The 23731-nt window shown below is 42.1% G+C and overlaps 1 protein-coding gene across 2 annotated transcripts; it reads left to right on the top strand.

The window, feature by feature from the left end:
- Nucleotides 1-11243: 11243 nt before the first annotated feature.
- Nucleotides 11244-22843, top strand: CNEP1R1 (CTD nuclear envelope phosphatase 1 regulatory subunit 1). Of its 2 annotated transcripts, XM_030924862.1 has the most exons (7): nt 11244-11378; nt 11690-11740; nt 12412-12483; nt 15667-15740; nt 19343-19452; nt 19881-19935; nt 21185-22843. In XM_030924862.1, exons 1-7 carry the CDS (start codon nt 11354-11356, stop codon nt 21224-21226), a joined length of 429 nt encoding a protein of 142 aa, XP_030780722.1. In that variant the 5' UTR covers nt 11244-11353; the 3' UTR covers nt 21227-22843. The 2 variants fall into 2 exon arrangements, with proteins under 2 accessions (XP_030780722.1, XP_010375059.1); XM_010376757.2 differs by lacking the exon at nt 11690-11740.
- Nucleotides 22844-23731: the final 888 nt, after the last annotated feature.

Raw genomic sequence — 23731 nt, 5'->3', positions numbered from 1 at the left:
AGGACCTTTGTCTAACCCAAAGTTAATCTATAAACATTTCACTCACCTGAAAAACTGCTTTCTCTCACATCCTACTCTCTCACTCCCAGACTTCCAACGCCCCTTCCAGCTTTTCACAGATGAAAGACAAAAAGTTGCAGTGGGTCTTTTAGCCCAATCTATAGGCGCCACCTACCGCCCCGTGGCATATCTATCTAAACAATTAGACCCCACCGTACAAGGGTGGCAGCCCTGTCTTCGGGCCCTAGCAGCAGCAGCCTGTCTAACCCAAGAAGCAAAGAAACTCATTAGGGGTGGTAACCTAACAGTCTTCTCTACTCACCGCCTTCAAGATCTTATTGCCCACAGAAGTATTAGCCATCTAACCCCGTCCAGACTCCAACTCTTTCACCTCCTATTCATAGAGGACTCCACCATTGCCCTAGGAGTCTGTTCCTCTCTGAATCCAGCAACCCTACTTCCTGACCCTCTCAAGCAACCTAGTACTGAACACTCCTGTCCAGAACTTTTGGAGGCCCAACCACCTAGTCACTTACATTTACATGACCAGCCATTGGAAGGCTCACAGTTAACCCTATTTGTAGATGGCAGTTCTTTTATAAATTCTCTAGGAAATAGACAGGCAGGATACGCGGTAGTTACATCTTCTGCTGTCCTAGAAGCTAAGCCTTTACCACAAGGAACAACATCACAGCAGGCAGAACTTATCGCACTAACCAGGGCTCTCCTCCTATCCAGGGGAAAAACGGTAAACATACACACAGACTCCAAGTATGCCTTCTTGATTGCACACACCCACTCTGTCATCTGGAAAGAGAGAGGGTTCCTAACCACCAGTGGTACCCCTATAGTCAACAAAAAACAGATACTCAAACTGCTAGACGCTTTATCAGCACCTTCCAGAGCAGCCATCATACACTGTAAAGGTCATCAGACTCCATCTAACTCGGTGGCGGCTGGCAATAACTTTGCCGACACCACTGCCAAGTCGGTAGCCGGATTCTCCACTCCCCCGCTTCCCTCTATTTGTTTTCTCACTCCTCAATATACCCCTACTTATACCCAAGAGGAAAAGACCAAACTATTACAGGATTCAACAGCCAAACTAGCTGCAGACAATTGGATTTACCTCAATAATAAATTAGTTATTCCTGAAACTCAACTCCACACCATTCTAAAAGACATACATAATTCCCTACACATAGGACCCAAAGCTTTATATAACCTCCTAAGCCCCGTCATTCACTGCCCCACACTCATGAAACACCTAATTATAATCAACCGACAGTGTTCCACACGTCTCAAGTCAAACCCTCAAGGCGCATTGCGCAACCCCCATCCGAGCCATCAATTCAGAGGGCACCAACCAGGCGAAGATTGGCAAATTGACTTTACCCACATGCCAAGGCATAAAAAATTCAAATATCTCTTAACCCTCGTTGATACTTTTTCAGGATGGATAGAAGCCTATCCTACTACAGGAGAAACCGCCAATATAGTTGCCTCCATACTCACTGAACACATTATTCCTAGGTTTGGCCTCCCGCTCACTCTTCAGTCTGACAACGGCCCAGCATTCATCTCCAAGGTAGTCCAACAGGTGGCAGCCCTCCTACACATCACCTGGAAACTCCACATCCCTTATAGACCTCAGTCTTCTGGTAAAGTAGAGAAGGCCAACGGGCTCATTAAGCAGCAACTCACCAAACTCTCCCTCGGGACTCGACAATCGTGGGTAACTCTCCTTCCCCTGGCCCTAACCCAGCTGCGAGCAGCCCCACGGAGTCCAACAGGCCTCAGTCCATTTGAATTAGTTTACGGCCGGCCCCTCACCCTCCAGCAGTTGCCCACCCTTTCTTCCCCGCTGGCAACTTATCTCCCATACCTCACCCTCTTGAGACAACTCCTGAGACAACATGCAGAACTAGCACACCCCTCTCCAACAGACACCTATAGCCCACATCTCTCTCTCAGCCCAGGAGACCAAGTATATTTAAAAGATATCCAAGCCAAAGATCTTCAGCCTAGGTGGAAAGGCCCCTATACTGTCCTCCTATCCACATACATAGCAGCCTTCCCCTAGTCATCGGAGTCTCCCTGGCCGCCTCCTTAGTGGCGTCAGGGCTTGGAACTGGGGCACTTGCCCACTCGGTACAGTCTACCCAATCTCTAGCAGCTCAAATCCGAGAGGCCATAGAGGCTTCAGCTGAAAGCCTGGCCTCTCTGCAGTGTCAAATTACCTCAGTGCCCCAGGTAGCAGCACAAAATAGGCGAGCATTAGATTTACCTACTGCCGAAAAAGGAGGAACCTGTCTCTTCTTAGGAGAAGAATGCTGCTATTACGTAAACGAGTCAGGCCTAGTAGACACTAACATCCAAACCCTAAACAGGATTAAAGCAGAATTAAAAACCTACAATACCCCCTTCACCCCCGGACCACTGGTATGGCTGCTGCCCGTAATACAGCAGATGCTCCCGTTCCTAATTCCCATACTAATCCTCTGTTTTGTCTTATGTCTCGCTCCTGTTTTAATCAAATTTCTCCGAGCCAAAGTTCAAGAGATCACGCGCGTCACCTTCAACCAGATGCTTCTTCATCTGTACATCCAAATACCAACCACAGACCCCAACCTTAACGACGTCCCTTAACAGCAGGAAGTAGCCAGACAGACCACGCCACCCCTTATCACTATTATCAATAAAAGGTTGGACTGTTTGGACAAACGGAGGCAAGATGGCGCAGTTCCGGGTTCTTCACCGTCAACTTTCCCGCGCCCGGGAAAGACACGGGTGGACTGTGCAGGCGCAACCCAACCTCCGACAGAGAAAAACTGGAACCCGCCTAGCCATGCCTACTGACCCGCCCCCAACCTGCCTATGTCCCGCCCACTGCCCTCCCACTCCCGGGCCCAGGACATAAAAGCCGCTCCCAGCGGGCGCCCAGAGCAAACTTCCTCGGCCCCTCCTCCTGCGCGGGACCCAGGAACCCCCTCCGAGAACGCCCGGAGCGAACTTCCTCAGCCCCTCCTCGTACGCGGGACCCGGGAACCTCGTCCAAGAACGCCGGAGCGAACTTCCTCGGCCCCTCCTCGTGCGCGGGACCCGGGAACCTCGCCCGAGAACGCTGGAACGACTTCGTCGGCCTCCACCGCTGGAGACCGGTGAACCTCACTCCCTCCCTCACATTGGCTTGTAAATAAAGTTTTTTTTGCCTTGCCTACTTGCCTTTTCTCTGGCATTTGCTCTGGGGGTTGCATTAAAGCAAATCAGTGTGAGCCACCTCACCCAGACGACTTTATGTTTTTAAGAAACTGCCCAACTGCTTGCCAATGTGGCTGCATCATTTTACATACCATAAGTCATAGATAAGGATTCCAATTTATATATATCCTCTACCACAATTGTTACTATGCTTTAATATTATCATGATTCCTATTATAATCATCCTAATAGATGTGAGCAGTATTTCACTGTGTGGTGTGATAATTTACTTGCATTTCCTTGGTGGTTAATGATGAACATCTTTTTCTATGCTTCTTGGCCATTCGTATGTCTTTTTTGCACTAGTATTTATTCATATCCTTTGTCCATTTTTTATTTTGTTTTACTTTATTTATTCATTTATTTCAGGTTCTCACTTTGTTGCCCAGGCTGGAGTGCAGTGGCACAATCATAGCTCGCTGCAGCCAAGACCTCCTGGGCACCACTGATCCTCCCACCTCAGCCTCCCAAGTAGCTGTGGTTACAAGCACGTGCCACTGCACCTGGCTAATTTTTGTATTTTTAGTAAAGATGGGGTTTCACCATGTTGGCCAGGCTTGTCTTGAACTCCTGACCTCAAGTGATCCACCCACCTGGGGCTCCCAACGTGCTGGGATTACAGGCATGAGCCACCACACCCAGCCCTTTGTCCATTTTTAAATTAGGTTACTTATATGTTTGGTTTTTTGTTGTTGTATTTTGTTTGTTCGTTTGTTTGTTTGTTTTTTGAAATGGAGTCTCACTTTGTCACCCAGGCTAGAGGCAGTGGCATGATGTCGGCTCACTGCAACCTCTGCTTCCCAGGTTCAAGCGATTCTCCTGCCTCAGCCTTCTGCGTAGCTGGGACTACAGACGCGCGTCACCACACCTGGCTAATTTCTGTATTTTTAGTAGAGATAGGTTTTCACTATGTTGGCCAGGCTGGTCTCGAACCCCTGACCTCAAGTAATCTGCCCGCCTCAGCCTCCCAAATGCTGGAATTACAGGCATGAGCCACCTGGTTACTTATATTTTTATTGTCGAGATATAAGAGGTTTTTTTCTTTTAAATAATAAATTCTGGATACAAGTCCCTTACCAGATATATGATTTGCAAATATTTTCTTAAACTCTGTGTGCTGTCTTGTCACTTTCTCAGTGTTATCTTTTGAAGCACAGAAGTTAGAGGTATATTTTAAAATTAAGATATAATTTACATGCCATAAAATTAACCCTTTTAGAGCTAAGCTATGAGGATGCAAAGGCATAAGAATGACACAATGGACTTTGGGGATTTCAGGGAAAAAGTAGAGGTGGTGAGGGATTAAAAGCTACATATTGCATACAGTCTACACTGCTCGGGTGATGGGTGCACCAAAATCTCAGAAATCACCACTGAAGAACTTATTTGTGTAACCAAACACCATCCGTTCCCACAAAAACCTATTGAAATACATTTTTTTTAAGTAAAAAATTAACCCTTTTAAAGTATACAATTCAGGCTGGGCTGGGTGGCTCTTGCCTGTAATCCCAGGACAGTGAGAGGCCAAGGTGGGTGGATCACCTGAGGCCAGGAGTTTGAGATTAGCCTGGCCAACACGGTGAAACCTTGTCTTTACTAAAAATACAAAAATTAGCTGGACGTGGTGGCGCATGCCTGTAATTCCAGCTACTTGGGAGGCTGAGGCAGGAGAATCACCTGAACCTGGGAGACAGAGGTTGCAGTGAGCCAAGGTCGCACCAGTGCACTCCAGCCTGGGTGACAGAGTGAGACTTCATCTCAAAGAAAAAAAAAAAGAAAGTATGCAATTCAGTGTTTTAATTATATTTACAATGTCGTGCAACCATCATCCCCATCTAATTCCACAACATTTTCATCACCCTCATAAAATATCCTGTATCTATTGATAGTCACACCTGATTTTCTTTTTCCCTGGCTACCACAATTCTACTTTCTGCCTCTATGGATTTACTTATTCTGAATATTTCATATGAATGGAAACATAGGGTTTATTCATTTTGCAACATTTCAGTACTTAATTCCTTTTCATTGTTGCAAAATAGAGTAATAGGCCATTGTGTATTTACCTCACATTTTGTTTATCCATTCATTATTTGATGGACATTTGAGTTGTTTCTACTCTTTGGCTATTATGAATAATGCTACTACACACATTCGTGCATAAGGTTTTGCTTGAATGTATGTTTTCAATTCTCTTGGATATATACCTAAGAGAAGAATTGCTGGTTTGTATAGTAACTGTATGTTTATCTCATGTTCCCCTTTTTGAGGAACTGCCAAACTATTCTCCAAAGTGACTGCACCATTTTAAATTCCTACTAGCAATACATGAGTGCATCCTTATCAAATTGTGTGGTTTTTGTCCTTTTTTCTACTGATATGACATATTATGTGAACTCATTTTCTGATGCTAAACTAACTTTGCATTCCTGGGATAAATCACACTTCATCATGGGGTATAATATTTTTGATATGCTGCTGAATTTGATTTGCTAATTTTTTTTGAGAATTTTTTGTCTATGTTCATAAGAGATATTCATTTTTTTTCTTTTCTTTTTTGAGACAGGGTCTCACACTGTCACCTAGGCTGCAGTGCAGTGGCGTGATCTCAGCTCACTGCAACCTCTGCCTCCTGGGTTCAAGTGATTCTTGTGTGTAAACCTCCCAAGTAGCTGGGACTACAGGCACACCCCACCACGCTTGGCTAATTTTTATATTTTTTGGTAGAGACAGGATTTTGCCATGTTGGCCAGGCTGGTCTCGAACTCCTGACCCCAAGTGATCGGCCCAGCTTGGCCTCTCAAAGTGCAGGGATTACAGGTGTGAGCCACCACCCCCAGCTGAGATATTCATATATTTTTTAAAGGATGGTAGTGAATATCAACCTGCTGTGGTATTTCTATTCCATTGAATACATTTAAAAGAATGATGCAACGGGCCAGGTGCAGTGGCTCACACCTGTAATCCCAGCACTTTGGGACGCCAAGGCGGGCAGATGACCTGAGTTCAGAAGTTGGAGACCAGACTGGCCAACATGGCAAAACCCCATCTCTACCAAAAATGCAAAAATTAGCCGGGCATGGTGGCACGTGCCTGTAGTCCCACTACTCAGGGAGGCTGAGGCAGGAGAATCGCTTGAATCGGCGAGGGAGAGGTTGTAGTGAGCCGAGATCAGGCCACTGCACTCCAGCCTGGGCAACAAAGTGAGACTCCATCTCAAGAAAAAAAAAAAAAAAAGGGAATGATGCAATAGCTTTCTTTCCAAATGTCAACATCTACAACTTACCAGAAATTACATATTTTCCAAGTATTTAAACCCATGATGAAGATTTGTGATGTCATTTTAAAAACATGTGATGTGGTATATAATCTTGTCAAAATTATTTTACAAGGTACAGCAAGAGAAACTGTCTGATGATCACTGTCACTGTTATGGTCATTTTAGGGAGCCACCAGAGGGTTTTGAGCAGGACAGCCATGCTATCTTTTAATGTTTTACAAAGCACTGTTGGAGATGGAGCAGAAGCTGGAAGCCAGTTAGAGTCCACTGTAGTAATCAAGCCTAAATGGTGCTGTGGGCCAGGTAGTAGTGAAGGTGGTGGGAAGTGATTCTTTGTTGTTGTTTTTGTTGTTTTTGAGACAAGGTCTTGCTGTCACCCAGGCTAGCGTGCAATGGTGTGATCATAGCTTACTGCAACTTCAACCTTCCAGGCTCAAGTAAGCCTCCTACCTCAGCCTTCCCAGTAGCTGGGACCATGTCCAGCTATTATTTTCTTCAGAGACACAGTCTCACTGTGTTGTCCAGGCTGAAATGTTTAATATATGTTGAGGGTAGAGCTAATAGGGTTTGCTATGTGATCTGATGTACCACGTGGAAAGAGAGAACGACAGAGAAAGAATATATCTCCAGCTACAGGGTTCAGGGTTGATCAACTCATCTACTCATCTACAAACTCATCTCTAAAATGAATTTGATAGCACCCTTTGGCTCATATGGCTGTTGTTGTGAGGTTTAAAGAAGATTTAATGCTCCTGAACTAATAAAAGGCAGAGTGGCAACCCCCTAGTAAAAGATAACCGACTTTAGCTATTTTATAGACTGTCCCCCTTAGCAACTCATCTTCATCTTATCACTGCTGTTTTAAGGGTCATTAGTGTTTTGTCTTCTTTTGTTTTTACAATAAACTCTGCCTTTATAGACAGTAGGAGTGAGTCTTACAGATCTTTGCACCCTCAGCTCATACCCTAGTGCCTGGAACATGTCTTCCTTAAATATGTGTTACTATCTTCTCCTTGCCAAGTCTCATGTATATGAAGTTCTGAAATCCGTTCCTTTTCATCTCTCCACCTACCTCATGGTCCAAATTCCTTAACCTGACTGTAAGACCGTATTTTCCTGTCTCCCTCCCCTATGTTCCCCAATCCCTCTATCCATAAATGTAGATGCCAATGACAGGTGAATAACATACGCCCTTTCAAAAGCATGTTCAACACTTATTTTAGCACAGTTGAGAGTGAAGGATAGAGAGGCAACACCCCAGGAGGTAGCTCTTACTGTTCCCTCTGTTGTCCCAAGCTCTTGCTAGAAAATTGCACACCCCCTTCAGGCAAACAAAAGCCCTGCAGTTAACAGAACTGTCCGTTTTGAAGGCAAGTTAGCAAAGCTTCCACTCACCATAATGCTTTGCAATGCCCTATTCATCAGTCTGTCTTCACTCCTCACCTCCCCAGGATCTAGCCCAGGAGAGCCTGTCATATAACAGATGTTCAATAGCCATTCTCTAAGCACTGCTGCGTGCCGAAGGGAAATGTGATGAATTAGACTTGGAGATGGAGAAATGGAACATTGAGCAAGGAGTCAAAAGGGGTAGTTTGACTTAGGGCTTAAATTCAGGCTATGACAATAATTGTGAGATCCGGGCAAACTGATTTTTACTTTCTCTGTTGTGAAATGGGCCTTGATGACTTTCGAACTTTCAAACTTTTTTTAACTGGAACTCTCAGGTATATGCTTTGTACTGTGATGAGAACACGGTGAGCATGCACACATACCCACACACAACAGAAACAACGGGCCATGAAACCACACATCCTAACTTCCAATTAAGTTTCTTTTTAGTGTTTTTTTTTTTTTTTTTTTTTTTTGCCAGGGTATCACTCTGTCACCCAAGCTGAAGTGCAGTGGTGTGATCTCAGCTCATTGCAACCTCTGCCTCCTGAACTCAAATGATTCACCCACCACAGCCTCACAAGTAGCTGGGACCACAGGCACACACCACCATGCCCAGCTAATTTTTTGTATATTTTGTAGAGATAGGGTCTTGCCGTGTTGCCCAGGCTGGTCTCAAGCGTGAGCCACAGTGTCTGGCCTTAATTCATTAAAAAAAAAAAAAAAAAAGTAGTCATCATGTACCCCATAAACAGCTACCATGTACCCACAAAAAATTAATAATAGTCATGACTCAGTACATAGATTTTATCAACCTCTCATAGATTTCATAGATTTCAACCCACAGTTTAAAAAAATATCACCTGAAATGGTTAAGGGTTTGGTCCCAAGGAAGGCTCCTTAAATGGAAAACTGAAAAGTGCTATAGTAGAGGAACCTTCAAAATGAAGTGGTAGGGAATGTCAATTAATTCCGCTGACAAAGGGGAAGGAGGAAGGTTGAGGATGAATTAAATACACAAAATACCAATGGGGGGAAATTGCAGTGCTGCTTAGAACCTTCCTAGCCCTCATCTTTGCATGGCTGGATTCTTCTCATCCATCTTTTGGTTCTCACCTCAAATGCCTCTGCCTCATGAAGCCCTCCCAGAGCATGAGCTCCTGCTAACCTTCCTTTTTCTCACTGTACCCTATTACTGTTACTCCCTCCATAGAACTGTCAACTAAAGAATTATGAGGTTCATAAATTTGGGGAGGAGAGCTTTATTTCTGTTTGTTTGTTTGTTTGTTTGTTTTTTGAGACAGGGTCTTGCTCTATTGCCCCAGCTGGAGTGCAGTGGTGCAATCAAAACACTGCAGCACTGAACTCCTGGGCTCAAGCAGTCTTCCTTCCTCAGCCCCCTGAGTAGCTGGGACCACAGCCACATGCCACTATGCCCAACTAATTTTTAAATGTTGTGTTTTTTGTTTTTTGCAGAGACCACCCAGGCTGGTCTGGAACTCCTGTACTCAAGTGATCCTCCCACTTCAGCCTCCCAAATTGTTGGAATTACAGGCATGAGCCACTGTGCCCGGCCTGAAGAGGTTTATTTCTGAAGGGTTGGAGCCTGCAGGCTGGCCATCCTGATAAGCTGGGAAGTATGGTCTCTGGCAGAGACAAAAGCAGGCACTTTGAAGGAGAGAAGGGTGAAGCAGGAACTTATGCCAAATGGGTTGGCCAAGTATACATATTTAACAGGTTATAGGAGAAGCTATGAATATTCAGGAAAGAGGGGTGCACACATGCATAATAAACAAACATGTATGTTACGTGGGTCACATGTTCACTGTGGGGTAGAGACTTAACATTTAAATGAATTATGTCAAAAGGCAAAGTAGAGAACATAAAGGCACTCAGTGTGCAGCCTCTGCAAACTGGCTAGGGCCAGTCTATGGTGAGTGGTCTCTTATCAGGAGAAAGTTACTGAAATCAGTCTCTTGTCTAATCAAAGCAGGAGTTATGGCTTGTGGAACAAAGGGATCAGTTAGTCAGTGACTGGTAGCTGGTAAGCTGCAATTGTTTTAATATTACTTGTTTAGCTGCTAGAGGAAAAAAACGAACATTGTGGCAGTTAGAACATAGTTTATTCTTTAAGCGTCTGGGTGAGTGATTTAACCCTTGCCTGGCAGGACCTTAGGTCTTGTTTATAAGTTGGTATGTTACTGCCACAAAAAAATCTAGTCCATCAGTCTTAGGATCTTTTTTTTTTTTTTTTTTTGAGACCGTGTCACTCCATCACCCAGGCTGGAGTGCAGTGGCTCACTGCAACCTCTGTCTCCTGGGTTCAAGTGACTCTCATGCCTCTGCTTCCCAAATAACTGGGATTACAGGCATGCACCACCACGCCTGGATAATTTTTTTGTATTTTCAGTAGAGACAGGGTTTTGTCATGTTGCCCAGGCTGGTCTCAACTCCTGACCTCAAGTGATCCACTCGCCTCAGCCTCCCAAAGTGCTGGGATTACAGGCGTGAGCCACCGCACCCGGCCAGGATCTCCATTTTCACAGAACTATTCTTACTTGAAATAAATTTCTTATTTGCATGTTTGTTGCCTGCTGTAACCCTTCCTCTATGTGGGCAGGAATCCTGTCTATCTGGCTTATACCCGTATCAATACAGTGTCTAGCATGTTAGGCAATAAAATGGTTTTGAACGAAAGAATGCCACCAATAAATGAAGGCCTTGTGATCTAATATAAATGTAGTCAAACCCTTACAGATCTCTTCTTAAGCTAAAGGTATTTGGGCTTATACTTTGCCTCATTTGTGAATTATGAAAGTTAGGTGACGTGAGAAGAAAGTAACCAAGAGAGAAGTGTTTACTTAAGGAGTTGGTTATCTAGGATACCATAATTAAGGAAGCTGGTTATTTAGGGTTCCAGTTAGTTCTGTACAGATTTCATTACTCCTTGAGATCCTTGAGGACAGAACCAGCTCTTTGATTTCTGTATCCCTCGCTAGCGACCAGAATAATGCCTGGAAGGTAGTGGGCGCTCAATTAACATTTGAGGAATGAAAGAACCAAGCGGCGAACGGGGAATAAATGAATGAACGAACTGGCTCCGGAGGGCTGCAGTTCCTCCCCGGGGCAGGAGGCGGCGCCAGCGTTACGCCCACCTGGCCGCAGGCAGTTCTTGGTCCCTCCGGCTGACCGTCCAACGCTAGGCTCCGAGGCCGGTGCAAGAGAGAGCCAATAGAAAGCCGTCTTAGTTGGCGGTCTAGTAGCGGAACCCAATGAGCGTAGCGGGTATAGGCAAGAGGCGGTGCCACGGGGAGGGGCAGCGGGGAGCGGTTAGAGGTGGGAGTTGGCGCTGCGGGCCGGGCGGGGGCCGCGGAAGCTGCGATGCGGACGGGGCCGCGGCGGTGAGCTGAGCTGCCGCCAGACATGAACTCGCTGGAGCAGGCGGAAGGTAGGGTGGGCCGCCCGGGCCTGTCCCACGTCTCCTCTCGGAAGCTGGCGTCGCTCCGGAGGTGCCGGCGTCGTGAAGACCCCCGCCCCGGGAGGAGGCCGCAGAGGATGGAGCTCGGGGCCCGGAGCTTGGGGGCACGGAGGCAGCCGTACCTGGCCGGACCCGGGGGGGCGGCGCCTCAGCTTCCTCTGTCCCCACAAGCCTAGAGGGTCGAGCTCCTTGCCAGCTACTATTTTTATTTTCTGTTCATTGGCAGACACTTGCACTCCGTGCATTGCAGCCTGCTAATTCATTTCATTTCATTCTCACAGCCCCGCGAGTTGTATCCCTGATTCCTACGGTGGTTTCCGGTAACTGCCAAGGTTAGGAAGTGCTGCTCGTTTTTTTTAAAGTTGAAAGCACACCACTCGGAGCAGCTTAGACGCCCCTGTCTTCTAGAACTAGGCGCTGCCTAGGCGCCACGAAGATCACCTGTACCCCCTTCGGAGGGGGCAAGGGGAATGTCTTTCCACACCCACCCGCTATCAGTGTCAAGAAGTCTGGTAAGGCCAGACAGCGTAGCCATTAATTAAATATAAGAGCTGGAAACAGGAGGCGGATAATTGCAGTCAGGTAGACCTCAAAGACTTTGATGTTAGGCACTACGTGGTTCTAATAGGAAGTTCTTGGTTCCCGGAGAGCTAAAACTGTATTTTAATTTTATTTGCAACCCTGAAAATGTTCGCTTTTGGCGCTGGCTGAGGCAGCTGCTTAATTTCTCCCCATACCATTTTTATGAAGCTTCTAAAAGTGAATCAGCAAGTTTTCTTATATGAGAAATTGGAATTAAAGAACTCTAATGTTTTTGTTAAGTGCTTAAAAAGCTGTCATAGTAAATGAAATAAACAGTGCAGTGATACATGGAAGTTAGTGTGTAAGACCTGAAGCAGTTAAGAGTATCTCACATGTTGTCTTAATGTTAGGTAAATACTGTGTGACATTTCGTCAGATGAGTAAGAGTGGCTAATTGGAAAAATGACATCTTTCTACCTAGATCTCAAGGCTTTTGAGAGGAGACTTACTGAATATATTCATTGTTTGCAACCTGCTACTGGACGTTGGAGAAGTAAGTTCCTGAATGTTATTTTAAGGGAAAACTAACAATTGATAATTTTATCCTTATGTAGGAATGATTTGCTTTTATGTAAAATGTTTGCGTAAATTTATTTAACATTGTGAACAATGCCTTATGAAGAAATTTTTAAGAAAAGGAAATTGTAACTGGCCTTCTCAAAAGGACAGTCTTGTGTCGTGTGGTTGTTTTTGTTTTTGCATTAAAAAACATATTTTTGGCCAGGCGCTGTAGCTCATGCCTGTAATCCCAGCACTTTGGGAAGCCCAGGCAGGCGGATCACCTGAGGTCAGAAGTTCAAGACTAGCCTGGCCAACACGGTGAAACCCCGTCTCTACTGAAAATACAAAATTAGCTGGTCATGGTGGCACCGCCTGTGATCGCAGCTGCTCAGGAGGCTGAGGTGGAAGAATCGCTTGAACCCGGGAGGCAGAGATTGCAGTGAGCCGAGATTGCGCCTTTGCACTCCAGCCTGGGCGACAAGAGCAAAACCCAGTCTCAATAAATAAATAATAAAAATATTTAAATTTTTAAATAACTTACAACTTTGATAAAGACATACCTAATAAAAATTTCACTAGCCCGTTTGGCAGTTTTATAATTTGCCTACAAACTATTGGAATAAAATTTTAGTAAGAAGAATCATATTGGCAGGGCGCAGTGAGTCACGCGCATAAAAATCCCAGTGCTGGCCGGCGCGGTGGCTCAAGCCTGTAATCCCAGCACTTTGGGAGGCCGAGACGGGCGGATCACGAGGTCAGGAGATCGAGACCATCCTGGCTAACATGGTGAAACCCCATCTCTACTAAAAAATACAAAAAACTAGCCGGGCGAAGTGGCGGGCACCTTGTAGTCCCAGCTACTCGGGAGGCTGAGGCAGGAGAATGGCATAAACCCGGGAGGCAGAGCTTGTGATGAGCTGAGATCCGGCCACTGCACTCCAGCTGGGGCGACAGAGCGAGACTCCGTTTCCAAAAAAAAAAAAATCCCAGTGCTTTGGGAGGCCGAGACGGGAGGATTGCTTGAGCATGGGAGTTTGAGATCAGCCTGGGTAACATGGAGAGACCCCATCTCAAAAAAAAAAATTTAGCCAGGAATGGTGGCACACCCCGAGGTCCTAGCAACTTGGGAGGATCACTTGATCCCAGGAGGTTGAGGCTGTAGTGACCTATGTAGTGAGCTAAGTGAGCTATGTTCACTGCACTCCAGCTTAGGGAACAGAGGGAGACCCCGTGTTTTTAAAAAAAAAAAAAAAGTAAAGTCATGTTATTTAATGTATACTTGGAAAAGTTACAAAATTACCCTTAGTTGATTTTTAACAAAGCATAACGGCTGCTTTGAAGTCTGACCTAGAAAAGAAATTCACATTATTAGTATCTATTCATGAGTATCGTGAGTGCTACAAAATATAATTTGAACAGTGATTACTTGTCCATGGAAATATATAGGAAATGTGGACAAATATAGGAGCCATGAGATCATCAAACAAAATGCTTTGTTAGTATGTGTTTGGAATAGTTTTTGTTTGTTGTTTGGAATGGAGTCTCGTTCTGTTGCCCAGGCTAGAGTGCAGTGGCGCCATCTCGGCTCACTGCAACCTCTGCCTCCCGGGTTCAAGTGATTCTCCTGCCTCATCCTCCCGAGTAGCTGAGATTACAGGTGCCCGCCACCATGTGCAGCTAATTTTTTTGTGTATTTTTAGTAGAGACGAGGTTTCTCAATTTTAGCCAGGCTGGTCTCAAACTCCTCACCACAGGTGAGGCTTCCCAAAGTGCTAGGATTACAGGTGTGAGCCACCACACCGGGCCAAATAGTTTTAATTTCTTGGATGGTCATTATTTAAATTTAATTCCTATCAAGAAGGAAGTGTAGTAGCACACATTGAGGATTTACTTTATTTCAAAGCGTAAATCGGTGTGCTGGACCAAAAAAGCACTATTGAAGCTAAGGATCTGGCAAGATTTTTTGTGTAATTTTTATTAAATCTATTTGCAAAGTTTTATTAGTATGCTGTGAGAATTTTGGTTGGTCAGAATTTACAGGTAATGATTTTCCTAGGTTCTCTGGTTTACCTAGGAATTATCCCCAAAACCTATGTTTCACTGTTAATTGAATATCTTTTAAAATGTGTATGATACTGCCCTATCTTATAAAAGGTGATATAAATATACTTACTTTTTCTCTGACTCATGGTCTTAGCACTTACTTGGTTAATGAACCAGCCAAATAAAGCATGTGTATGAGGTCCTTTCTAGTGTATTGATTTTGCTTTTGCTTATTTTTTTAAAACATACATGTGTAATATAGTGCGTGTATTTCTGCAAATACAGAATTGTAAGAAATTGAGTTAAGTGTTCTGAGTTCAGAACATAGTTTTGATATTTTGATCCTGTTTTTCTGTATTTGCTATATTTCTGTTGCTCTTGGAAACTGGATTTCCACATTTGAAAAATGTATGCATCCTAACTGAAAGACAGGCAACGGTCATCATCTCCAGAATATTAACTGGGTCTTGATGCCCCTTTATTATTTTTTACTAATACCATTCTTAAGTGTTACTTACGATTTATTTAGAATTTCTAAAATCATGCTAGCTCAGTGGAGAGAAAGACCTTTTCTGAGTTTTACTGGCAGTAATTTCTACCCTACCTTTAAGTGCCTTAAAGAAAATCCGATACTAACTGGTGTGCTCCATACTTCCTGCACTGACTTTAATGTAATCATGGCAGTCATCTGCAAAGCAAAATCCTTTAGTCAGTCTTCTCAGTACATTCAAAAAGGAGTCTTTGATGGTTTCTTTACAGTAGAAAATGAGTTTGTTGTTTTTTTAATTTGAGTTTACAAGATCTGCAAAATCTTCACTAAGCACAGTGACCGTTACATAGCATAGACTCTTCTACTGAAGTGTCACCATCGAATTACTTTTTATTTCATTGATCTTCATGAGTTCTAACCAAATCATAAGAGAAACAGTATCCTTAATCACTAAGGTTCACAATGTTTAAGAGAATTCCTCAAAGCCATATGGCAAGCCTCCTAATTCCTGAGTCTAGTTAGTGCATTTTCCATTTAATAAAGTGCTATATTCTTTGGTTGTCATTTAGTAGGAACTTCTGGTGATAGTATCACATATTAAGTATGTATTTGCTTACTAATTTCGTGTTTATCTTTCATCAGTGCTTCTTATAGTGGTATCTGTCTGTACAGCTACTGGTGCCTGGAACTGGTTAATAGACCCTGAGACACAAAAGGTAGAAGTTTTGTTTTAAAATCATTAGCATAATTAAATGAGATAATGGATATTGTAGTGCTTTGTTAATGATAAAGTATTCAAACACTACTACTAGTGATATTGTCGTATTAAAAATATGCCTTTTATTAATTTGCTCAAGGAAGATTTTGGCTGGCTGTTGTGAATTAAGTGTCTTTACAGGGAAAAGGTCTAAGAGATGCTATTATTTCTTAGACATTTAGTTATTTGTCATTCACTTCTGAATTTATCATTTTTACATTTTTTATCTATCTCTCATTTTTACTCCAGTGTGAGTATTCTCTTCATTCTGCTTTGTTCATTGAGTGTCATCAGTGCCAGCTTTTAAAAGTTCTAAAATAGGCCAGGCATGGTGGCTCACACCTGGAATCCCAACACTTTGGGATGCCAAGGCAGGAGTTCAAGACCAGCGTGGGCAATGTAATATAGCAAGACCCCATCTCTACAAAAAATTTAAAAATCAGCCAGGTGTAGTGGCGCATGCTGTACCCAGCTACTTTGGAGGCTGAAGTGGGAGGATCACTTGAGCTCAGGAGATCGAGACTGCAGTGAGCTATGATTGTGCCACTACACTCCAGCCTGTGTGACAGAGCGAGACCCTGTCTCAGAAAAAAAGAGGGAGAGAAAAAAATTATAACATTTTCTTCTATGAGTTATCTCTGTTAGTACCTTTCTTCATCCCATAAAGCACTGGAGATGACTTTACAGGAAACATATGATAAAATAGCAAAATACAAGTATAATAAAAAGTCAGGACTGGATAAAAACAAGTTGGACCATGAGGTCAAAACCAGAAAGGAAACCAGCTCACTGATGTATAGGCCATGTAGCCCAACACAGTTGCCAAAATTGGATTATAAATTAGTCTCGGAGTTACCTAATCAGTGAAGTCACATTTAATTATGTGATTTTCATTGTCTGTAAGATAACACATATATCAGTTCCTTGGGCTAGCAAAGCTTTTCTTTCCCAACATTTATCTCTGAAAAAAAGTTTCTTGCCTGAAGTTTAATATAGAAAACACTGAGGGATCTCCCATTGGGCACTGTGCAAAAATATCCCTATACCAAATGCAATAACTGATTTCATAATGTTATTCCTTGAAGCATCCTTTGATGAAAGCTGATAGCATGTTTCTCACATTTCCACCTCTTTCTACTAACTTCTGCCTTAATTTCAAACTCAGGGCTTTTTTTTATTAGGGAAGTAGTTAGTCTCTAATTTTTCAGTGAAGTTTCTTTCCCCCAGTGCAGTTTTATTTAGGGAGTAATGATGTAATTTTCACAAATCTTAAAAATCCCCTCCCCACTTTAAGCTGCAATTAGCCAAGTAGGTTACTTTCAGTAGCTCTATTTGTTATTTGTTTTACAGAAGAAAAGCCTAAGAGAAGGCTTTTGTCATCAGTCTCTATGGCAATTCAGACAGCCAGAGAGGTTTATTTCGCACATAGTCTCCCTAACTTTATCTGCTGAGGTGGAGATATATAAAAGGATAGGTGGCAAGGGGAAATTGGTGATGGAATTTTATGTTAATAGAGGATTTTTATGGCAGACAGGAAACTCTCTTGTGTGTTCATTTATAAAAATCCGATCTTAAGGCTGCATTTGGTAGTCATCTTTAGGGGAAGAGTGGAAGGAGGCTGGCAAGAAGATTGAAAAAGATCCATCTTGGGAAATGAGTCTGACTTCTAATTGGAAAAAATATAAGCTGATTTCAGCTAGTTGAGATCTTAATAAAACACAAAATTAAATGTAATTTGAAATAGGCCCAAAACTATGTAGTTAATATAATTTTCTAAATTGGGTAAGAATATAACTATTCACCTAAGGGTTGACTCTTTATATTTCAGTATTTAATAACCCCAAACCTGACAAGAGTTTTAACCAGCAATTGTATTTGTAGCAAGAGTTGCAAACTCAGGAGCCAGTGGCTAGCTGGAAGAACCTAGGGAGAGAAAGAATATGGCAGACAGGAAGTACCTGACTGCCTGGCGTGGAGAGAACCGCTGTTTCGATGCACTGGAATGTTGCCACGGAGGGAGGAAGGCTGAAACTGATGGCTTAATTAAAATGAAGACATAAAGCACTGTATATGCTAACCTGGTGCAGGCCACACACAACAGAGCTGGCTTGTGAGAAACTGTCCTCGGAGGTTTGAAGAAGACATTCTTCTGGAATATTAACTTTTCCTTGGGTCATCATCTTTCTGGGAACTTCTTTCCTGGTATTTTCAGACTCTCATTTCTTCATCTGACAAACTTCTGTAACCAGTACCATGCTGGGCCATCTGATACCTGGTGCTTCTGTCTTGAAACACGTAGCTGCGCATCTCCTGCTGTGAGAGTGGAGTGAGGATGTGTGTAACTTGATTCTCTTGCTCCCATCTAGTTACTAATCCACTTGATTTCTTTCTACACAGGCTCTAAATGCTTGTCTTCTCTGTGTCCCCAGTCAACATTTCCATTTCGGTGCCTACTCTTGTTCCAGCCATGGATCCTGGACCCTGTCCCTCTACATATTCTTAGACTTGTGGATTGGCCTGTTTTCTGCTATCATTTGATATGTCCAGATCTGAAATCAGCCCTTTCTTTCTCTTTCATTTTAGTTCTTTATGGATAGCTACTAATCGTTTTTCCCTTCTTGAATGTCCTGTGGTCATTTAGATCTCAGTAGCTTCAAAACCAAATCTGTTTTTTTGCCTCTGCAGGGAGGAAGGGGTGATGCTGGAATTGAGTGTTACGAGGTTATGTAAGAGTTAGCCAGGTGGAGGGAGAGAAGTGAACAAGGCAGCGTATGTGTGGAAATATGGCAGGAGATGAAAATTAGACTGGGACCAGGTTATGAATGGCAGTTTGCTCAACTCTTCTAAGGAAGCTTTGTAACAGCAAAAGTAGGCCGGGCGTGGTGGTTCATGCCTGTAATCCCAGCACTTTGGGAGGCCGAGGTGGGTGGATCACCTGAGGTCAAGAGTTCAAGACCAGCCTGGCCAATATGGTGAAACCCCATCTCTACTAAAAATACAAAAATTAGCCAGGCATGGTGGTGGGTGCCTGTAATCCCAGCTACTTGGGAGGCTGAGGCAGGAGAACTGCTTGAATCCTGGAGGTGGAGGTGGAGGTTGCAGTAACCTGAGAATGTGTCATTGCACTCCAGCCTGGGTGACAAGAGTGAAACTCTGTCTCTAAAAAAAAAAAAAAAAAAAAAACAGGGAAGGTAACTAAATCATGTTTGATTTGTGTTTTCATTGAGACCAGAGGCCTCATTGTCACTCGTTCTATGCAGAGTTCAGTAAATATTTTTGATAGGGTTGTTTTTTGATTATAGGAATGAATTTGTAATAGTTCAAGTATTTGAAATGGATGGAGGGAATACTGCTCTATTTATCTTTATAGAAGAAAGAAAGTCTATACATTTTTATTTTTACAACACAGCAATACAGAGAACTAAGATTATTAGAAGTCTTCAAATCCTCATAGTTTAGATGATAAAAAAAAATTATATATATTTATGTACAAATGGGGAGGTAGGAATCAGCCATCCTAAGATTTTTAACATTTTTATATTTTCAACTCTTCTTTTACAGGTGTCCTTCTTCACATCATTATGGAATCACCCATTTTTCACCATTAGCTGTATCACTCTAATAGGCTTGTTCTTTGCTGGAATACACAAGAGAGTAGTTGCACCATCAATGTATCCTTTACCAAGGATTAAGTTTCATTCTCTGAAGTGCTTTCTTGATGTAGGTAATGGTTAAAAGCTTACTCTTGCTGGGCACGGTGGCTCATGCCTGTAATCCCAGCGCTTTGGGAGGCCGAGGTGGGCAGATTTCCTGAACTCAGGAGTTTGAGACCAGCCTGGGCAACATGGTGAAGCCACATCTCTACTAAAATACAAATAATTAGCCAGGTGTGGTGGTCTGTGCCTGTAGTCCCAGTTACTTGGGAGGCTGAGGTGGGAGAATCGCTTAAATCCGGGAGGCAGAGGTTGCAGTGAGCTGAAATTATGCCACTGGCGTCCAGCCTGGGCTACAGAGCAAGACTCTGTCTCAAAAAAAAAAAAAAAAAAACATAAAGCTTACTCTTGAAATAAGAAATTTTCCTTTGACTACATGTATTCAGTATAGCTGCTCGATGTCGGACGGTATTAGCAGAATACAATATGTCTTGTGATGATGTAAGTATGTTTTTTTAGTTAGAAAATTATAAACCTGCATGAAAACACTGAAATTTTTGGCTTTAGAAAGGTAGATGTTTTATTAGCAATAAATTTTCTCTGTGGAATGAATAATGAGAATATACTTAGAGCATTGATTTTAAGAATCTTTTACATTTAACATCTTTGGCATTGAGATCTATCTTACAATCAGTGAGATCTGACAAATTGGGAGAGTTGACAATCTTTCTTAATGGCATAAAATCATGATGCATCTTATAACTGATGCATCTTAGAGTCAGTAAAGTACAGTAGTTGTTATTGACCAAAAATGGCTCAGCAGATACTGGTTTTATAAACTACTGTTATTTATCAGGTGATATGCTATATATGTTATTTGTAAATAGAGTCATAGATTAATTTGTGGAATATGGACATATGAACCTATTGTGTTTTTAAAAGTAGATGATGGGAGACTGGGCATGGTGGCTCATGCCTCTAATCCTAGCATTTTGGGAAGCCGAGGCAGAAGGATCTCTTGAGTCCAGGAGTTTGAGACCAGCCTGGGCAACATTAGCAAGACCCCATCTCTACAAAAAATGTAAAAATTAGCCAGGTGGTTGGCGCACACCTGTAGTCCCAGTGCTTGGGAGGCTGAGGCAGGAGAATTTTGCTTGAGCCCAGGAGTTTGAGGCTGCAGTGAGCTGTGATCATACCACTGCATTCTAGCCTGGACGACAGTGAGACCCTGTCTTTAAGTAAATTAAAAACTATCATGTACCAGTGTATAATAAGGATGTCGCACAATTTTGATAGGTAGCTTCTATTTTGATTTGCTTATTTTATTTATAAAAGTGTCTTAGCCTTCATTTTAAAAAGTCATTAAACAAGTAATACCTATTCATTACAGAAATTAGAATAAGGAGGCCAGGCATGGTGGTTGACGCTTGTAATCCCAGCACTTTGGGAGGCCAAGGCAGGAGGATTACTTGAGTCCAGGAGTTTGAGATGAACCTGGGCAACAGAGCAAGACTCCGTCTCTACAAAAAATGAAAAGAGGAGAAAAAAAGATGTATGTAGTATTTTAAAATAAAGAGCTCAGAAGGAAGCTCCACACAAAGGAAGCATTGAAAGCATAACTTAATTGTTTAGTCTTGACTATAGAGAAGCATTCATATTCCTTGCACATACCATTTAAGGTTTATAAATAAGCAGTGTTATTTTTACTAGAACTGTGTATTGAAAAAATTTTGTCTTTTCATTTTTACAGACAGGAAAACTAATTTTGAAACCTAGGCCTCATGTTCAATGACAATCTTCACTCATTGTTTTGGGACTTAAAATAGCCTTTCTTCAAATAAGTGATACAGCAAAAAGCCATAAAGGATTCCTTTTGTGTTGGATATGTAAAGGTCATAGCAGCAACTGACAAGAAGTGTGCAATATTTACCTGGATTATCTTGATGATGGTGACTCATTATCAGTGCTTTGGTACTTTTGATTACCTGTGTTTCAGTATTAGTGTCACTTTAGTACTTCAGATCCTGCAAAGATTTTTGCAGATGAAGTATGTATGTATGTTACTAAGTTAAACTTAGAAACAGAACCTCATTCAGTTTTTATAATGTATTTTTGCAAACTACTGTAAATAGCAAATCAATGCCAATGTTAAACAAAGAGGAAAACGTTGTGTGGACTTTGTTCTCCTGCACCGGTATTTCAGGAACATCTGCTTGCCATCCCCACAGCTCTTTAAAACTGGCTATTATGTGTGCCTTTCATTCTTACACTTCTAATCATACTGCAGGAAAAACATTGGATTCAGCTTAGACTGAGGAAAACTCTCCATTATGTTGTAAGAAATTATAGATGTTTTGAGAAACACTTTTTGTCAAACCAGATATTGAACTCCAACTATTGTGGTTTTATTTTTAGTTCATTGTTTTCATTTAAATGCTAAATATCCTTTATATTGCTTTAATAATTTTTTTTTTTTTTTTTAACGGAGTCTCGCTCTGTCGCCAGGCTGGAGTGCAGTGGCATGATCTTGGCTCTCTGCAACCTCTGCCTCCCAGGTTCAAGCGATTCTCCTGCTTCAGCCTCCCGAGTAGCTGGGACTACAGGCACATGCCACCATGCCCGGCTAATTTTTTTGTATTTTTGGTAGAGACAGGGTTTCACCACGTTGGCCAGGATGGTCTCGATCTCCTGACCTTGTGATCCTCCTGCCTCGGCCTCCCAAAATGCTGGGATTACAGGCATGAGCCACCGTGCCTGGCCTCTTTAATAATTTTTAAAATACCCTAAAGGCTTGTGAATATACAAGTCTACTGATAAATTATGTATTGTCTGGGAATTTGATAGTCACTGTTTTAGATAACTGGATTTTACGCTGTGATAGACAGGCTGTGACACTAGTGTTGCACAGGTATAATTGATCATTCTACACCTTCACCAGAATAACTTGGGAGCGGTGCCACAAACTAGAGTCTACAATTCTCACTGTTTAGAGAGTGTTAATGACATACTGTGTATGCATAATAGCCACATGTACTATAATAGCCCTTAAAATTAAACTATTGGGATTGCTGTAAATATTTTAAAGTACTGGAGGTGCCTTTTACCTGTTTATTAGATTTTGAAAAGGTTTAAATTATTTCATGAGCAATCTTTTAAATTTCATTTAACATAAAGCTGAAAATTCAGTAACAGGATAAAAAACTTTTTAACAAGGCTGCCATTTAACTTAAATGTGTTCATCTTAGCTTTCACATGTATAAAATTTTATTCTTTGACCTGCAGCAATAAAACCCTCTGCTCCTAAGAAGTCTTAAGAGGGTATTCTATATATTCTGCTTTGTTTTATTTTCTGTAAATTTTGTAGGTAAATATGTGCATAAAAAATAAATACTTTATATATAACTCGTGATTGGACTTTTTCTTTGGTTTATTGTAAGTTTGTAACTCTGAAAAAAATGTTAAAACATATTGTCTGTATCAGATATAAGCTAGTTCCAGATGAGATATATTACTTTAGCTCTGTGTCCAAGACAGCAAATTTTAAGTAGCACGTGTAGCTACCCAGTTTATCAGGTTATGATTACTTTTAATATGTCTTATTCATCATAGTCTAATAACACTTGGCTGTTAATCAGGAAACACAGGTTTTGTCATATTGCTCTTTACAAACTTGGATTGCCAGTTTCCTCCAAGAGCATAAAGCTGAAGAAATATTTTATAGGCCCTTCATCTTTTTTGGAGTCATGAATTCCTTTGAGGGTTTAATAAAAGACTTTGATTCCTCCTCTAGGAAAACCCACCTGTGTCTTTGCATGCACTTGGAGGGAACTTCAGATGCCACATTACTTGGATTCCATGGGCTTCAAAAGAAAACAATCTGTTATAGTCCAGAGACTTTTCAAAAATACCTTAACTTCTAGCAGAACAACTCATTTTTCTAAAGAGTCTTCATTTGGAATGGTCCAAAGATCCTTGTGACGTTAGTGTCTAACCACTACCTCTTACCTTCTCATCCCTTCTCGCACGTTGTTAGGAGGTCACTGATAGAATCCAATCATCTAATTTTACAGGTGGGGTAGACAGTCTCAGATTTGCGAAGAGTCTATATGAAATCCCCACAACTTACTAAAGACAGAGCCAGCACCAAAATCCAAATCTCTGACTCAGATTGAATGGATCTTTACATATGTGTGTGAAGTGAATTTATTCAAGAGCCATTATAATATTACTGTTAAGAATGTAGACTGTTAAGCCAAACTGCCTGGATTTGAATCTCAGATCTGCTACTTGGTAGTTT

This window comes from Rhinopithecus roxellana, chromosome 20 (genome assembly GCF_007565055.1).
Source record: "Rhinopithecus roxellana isolate Shanxi Qingling chromosome 20, ASM756505v1, whole genome shotgun sequence".
NCBI lineage: Eukaryota > Metazoa > Chordata > Mammalia > Primates > Cercopithecidae > Rhinopithecus > Rhinopithecus roxellana.
This window is presented reverse-complemented; position numbering and strand designations above follow the sequence as displayed.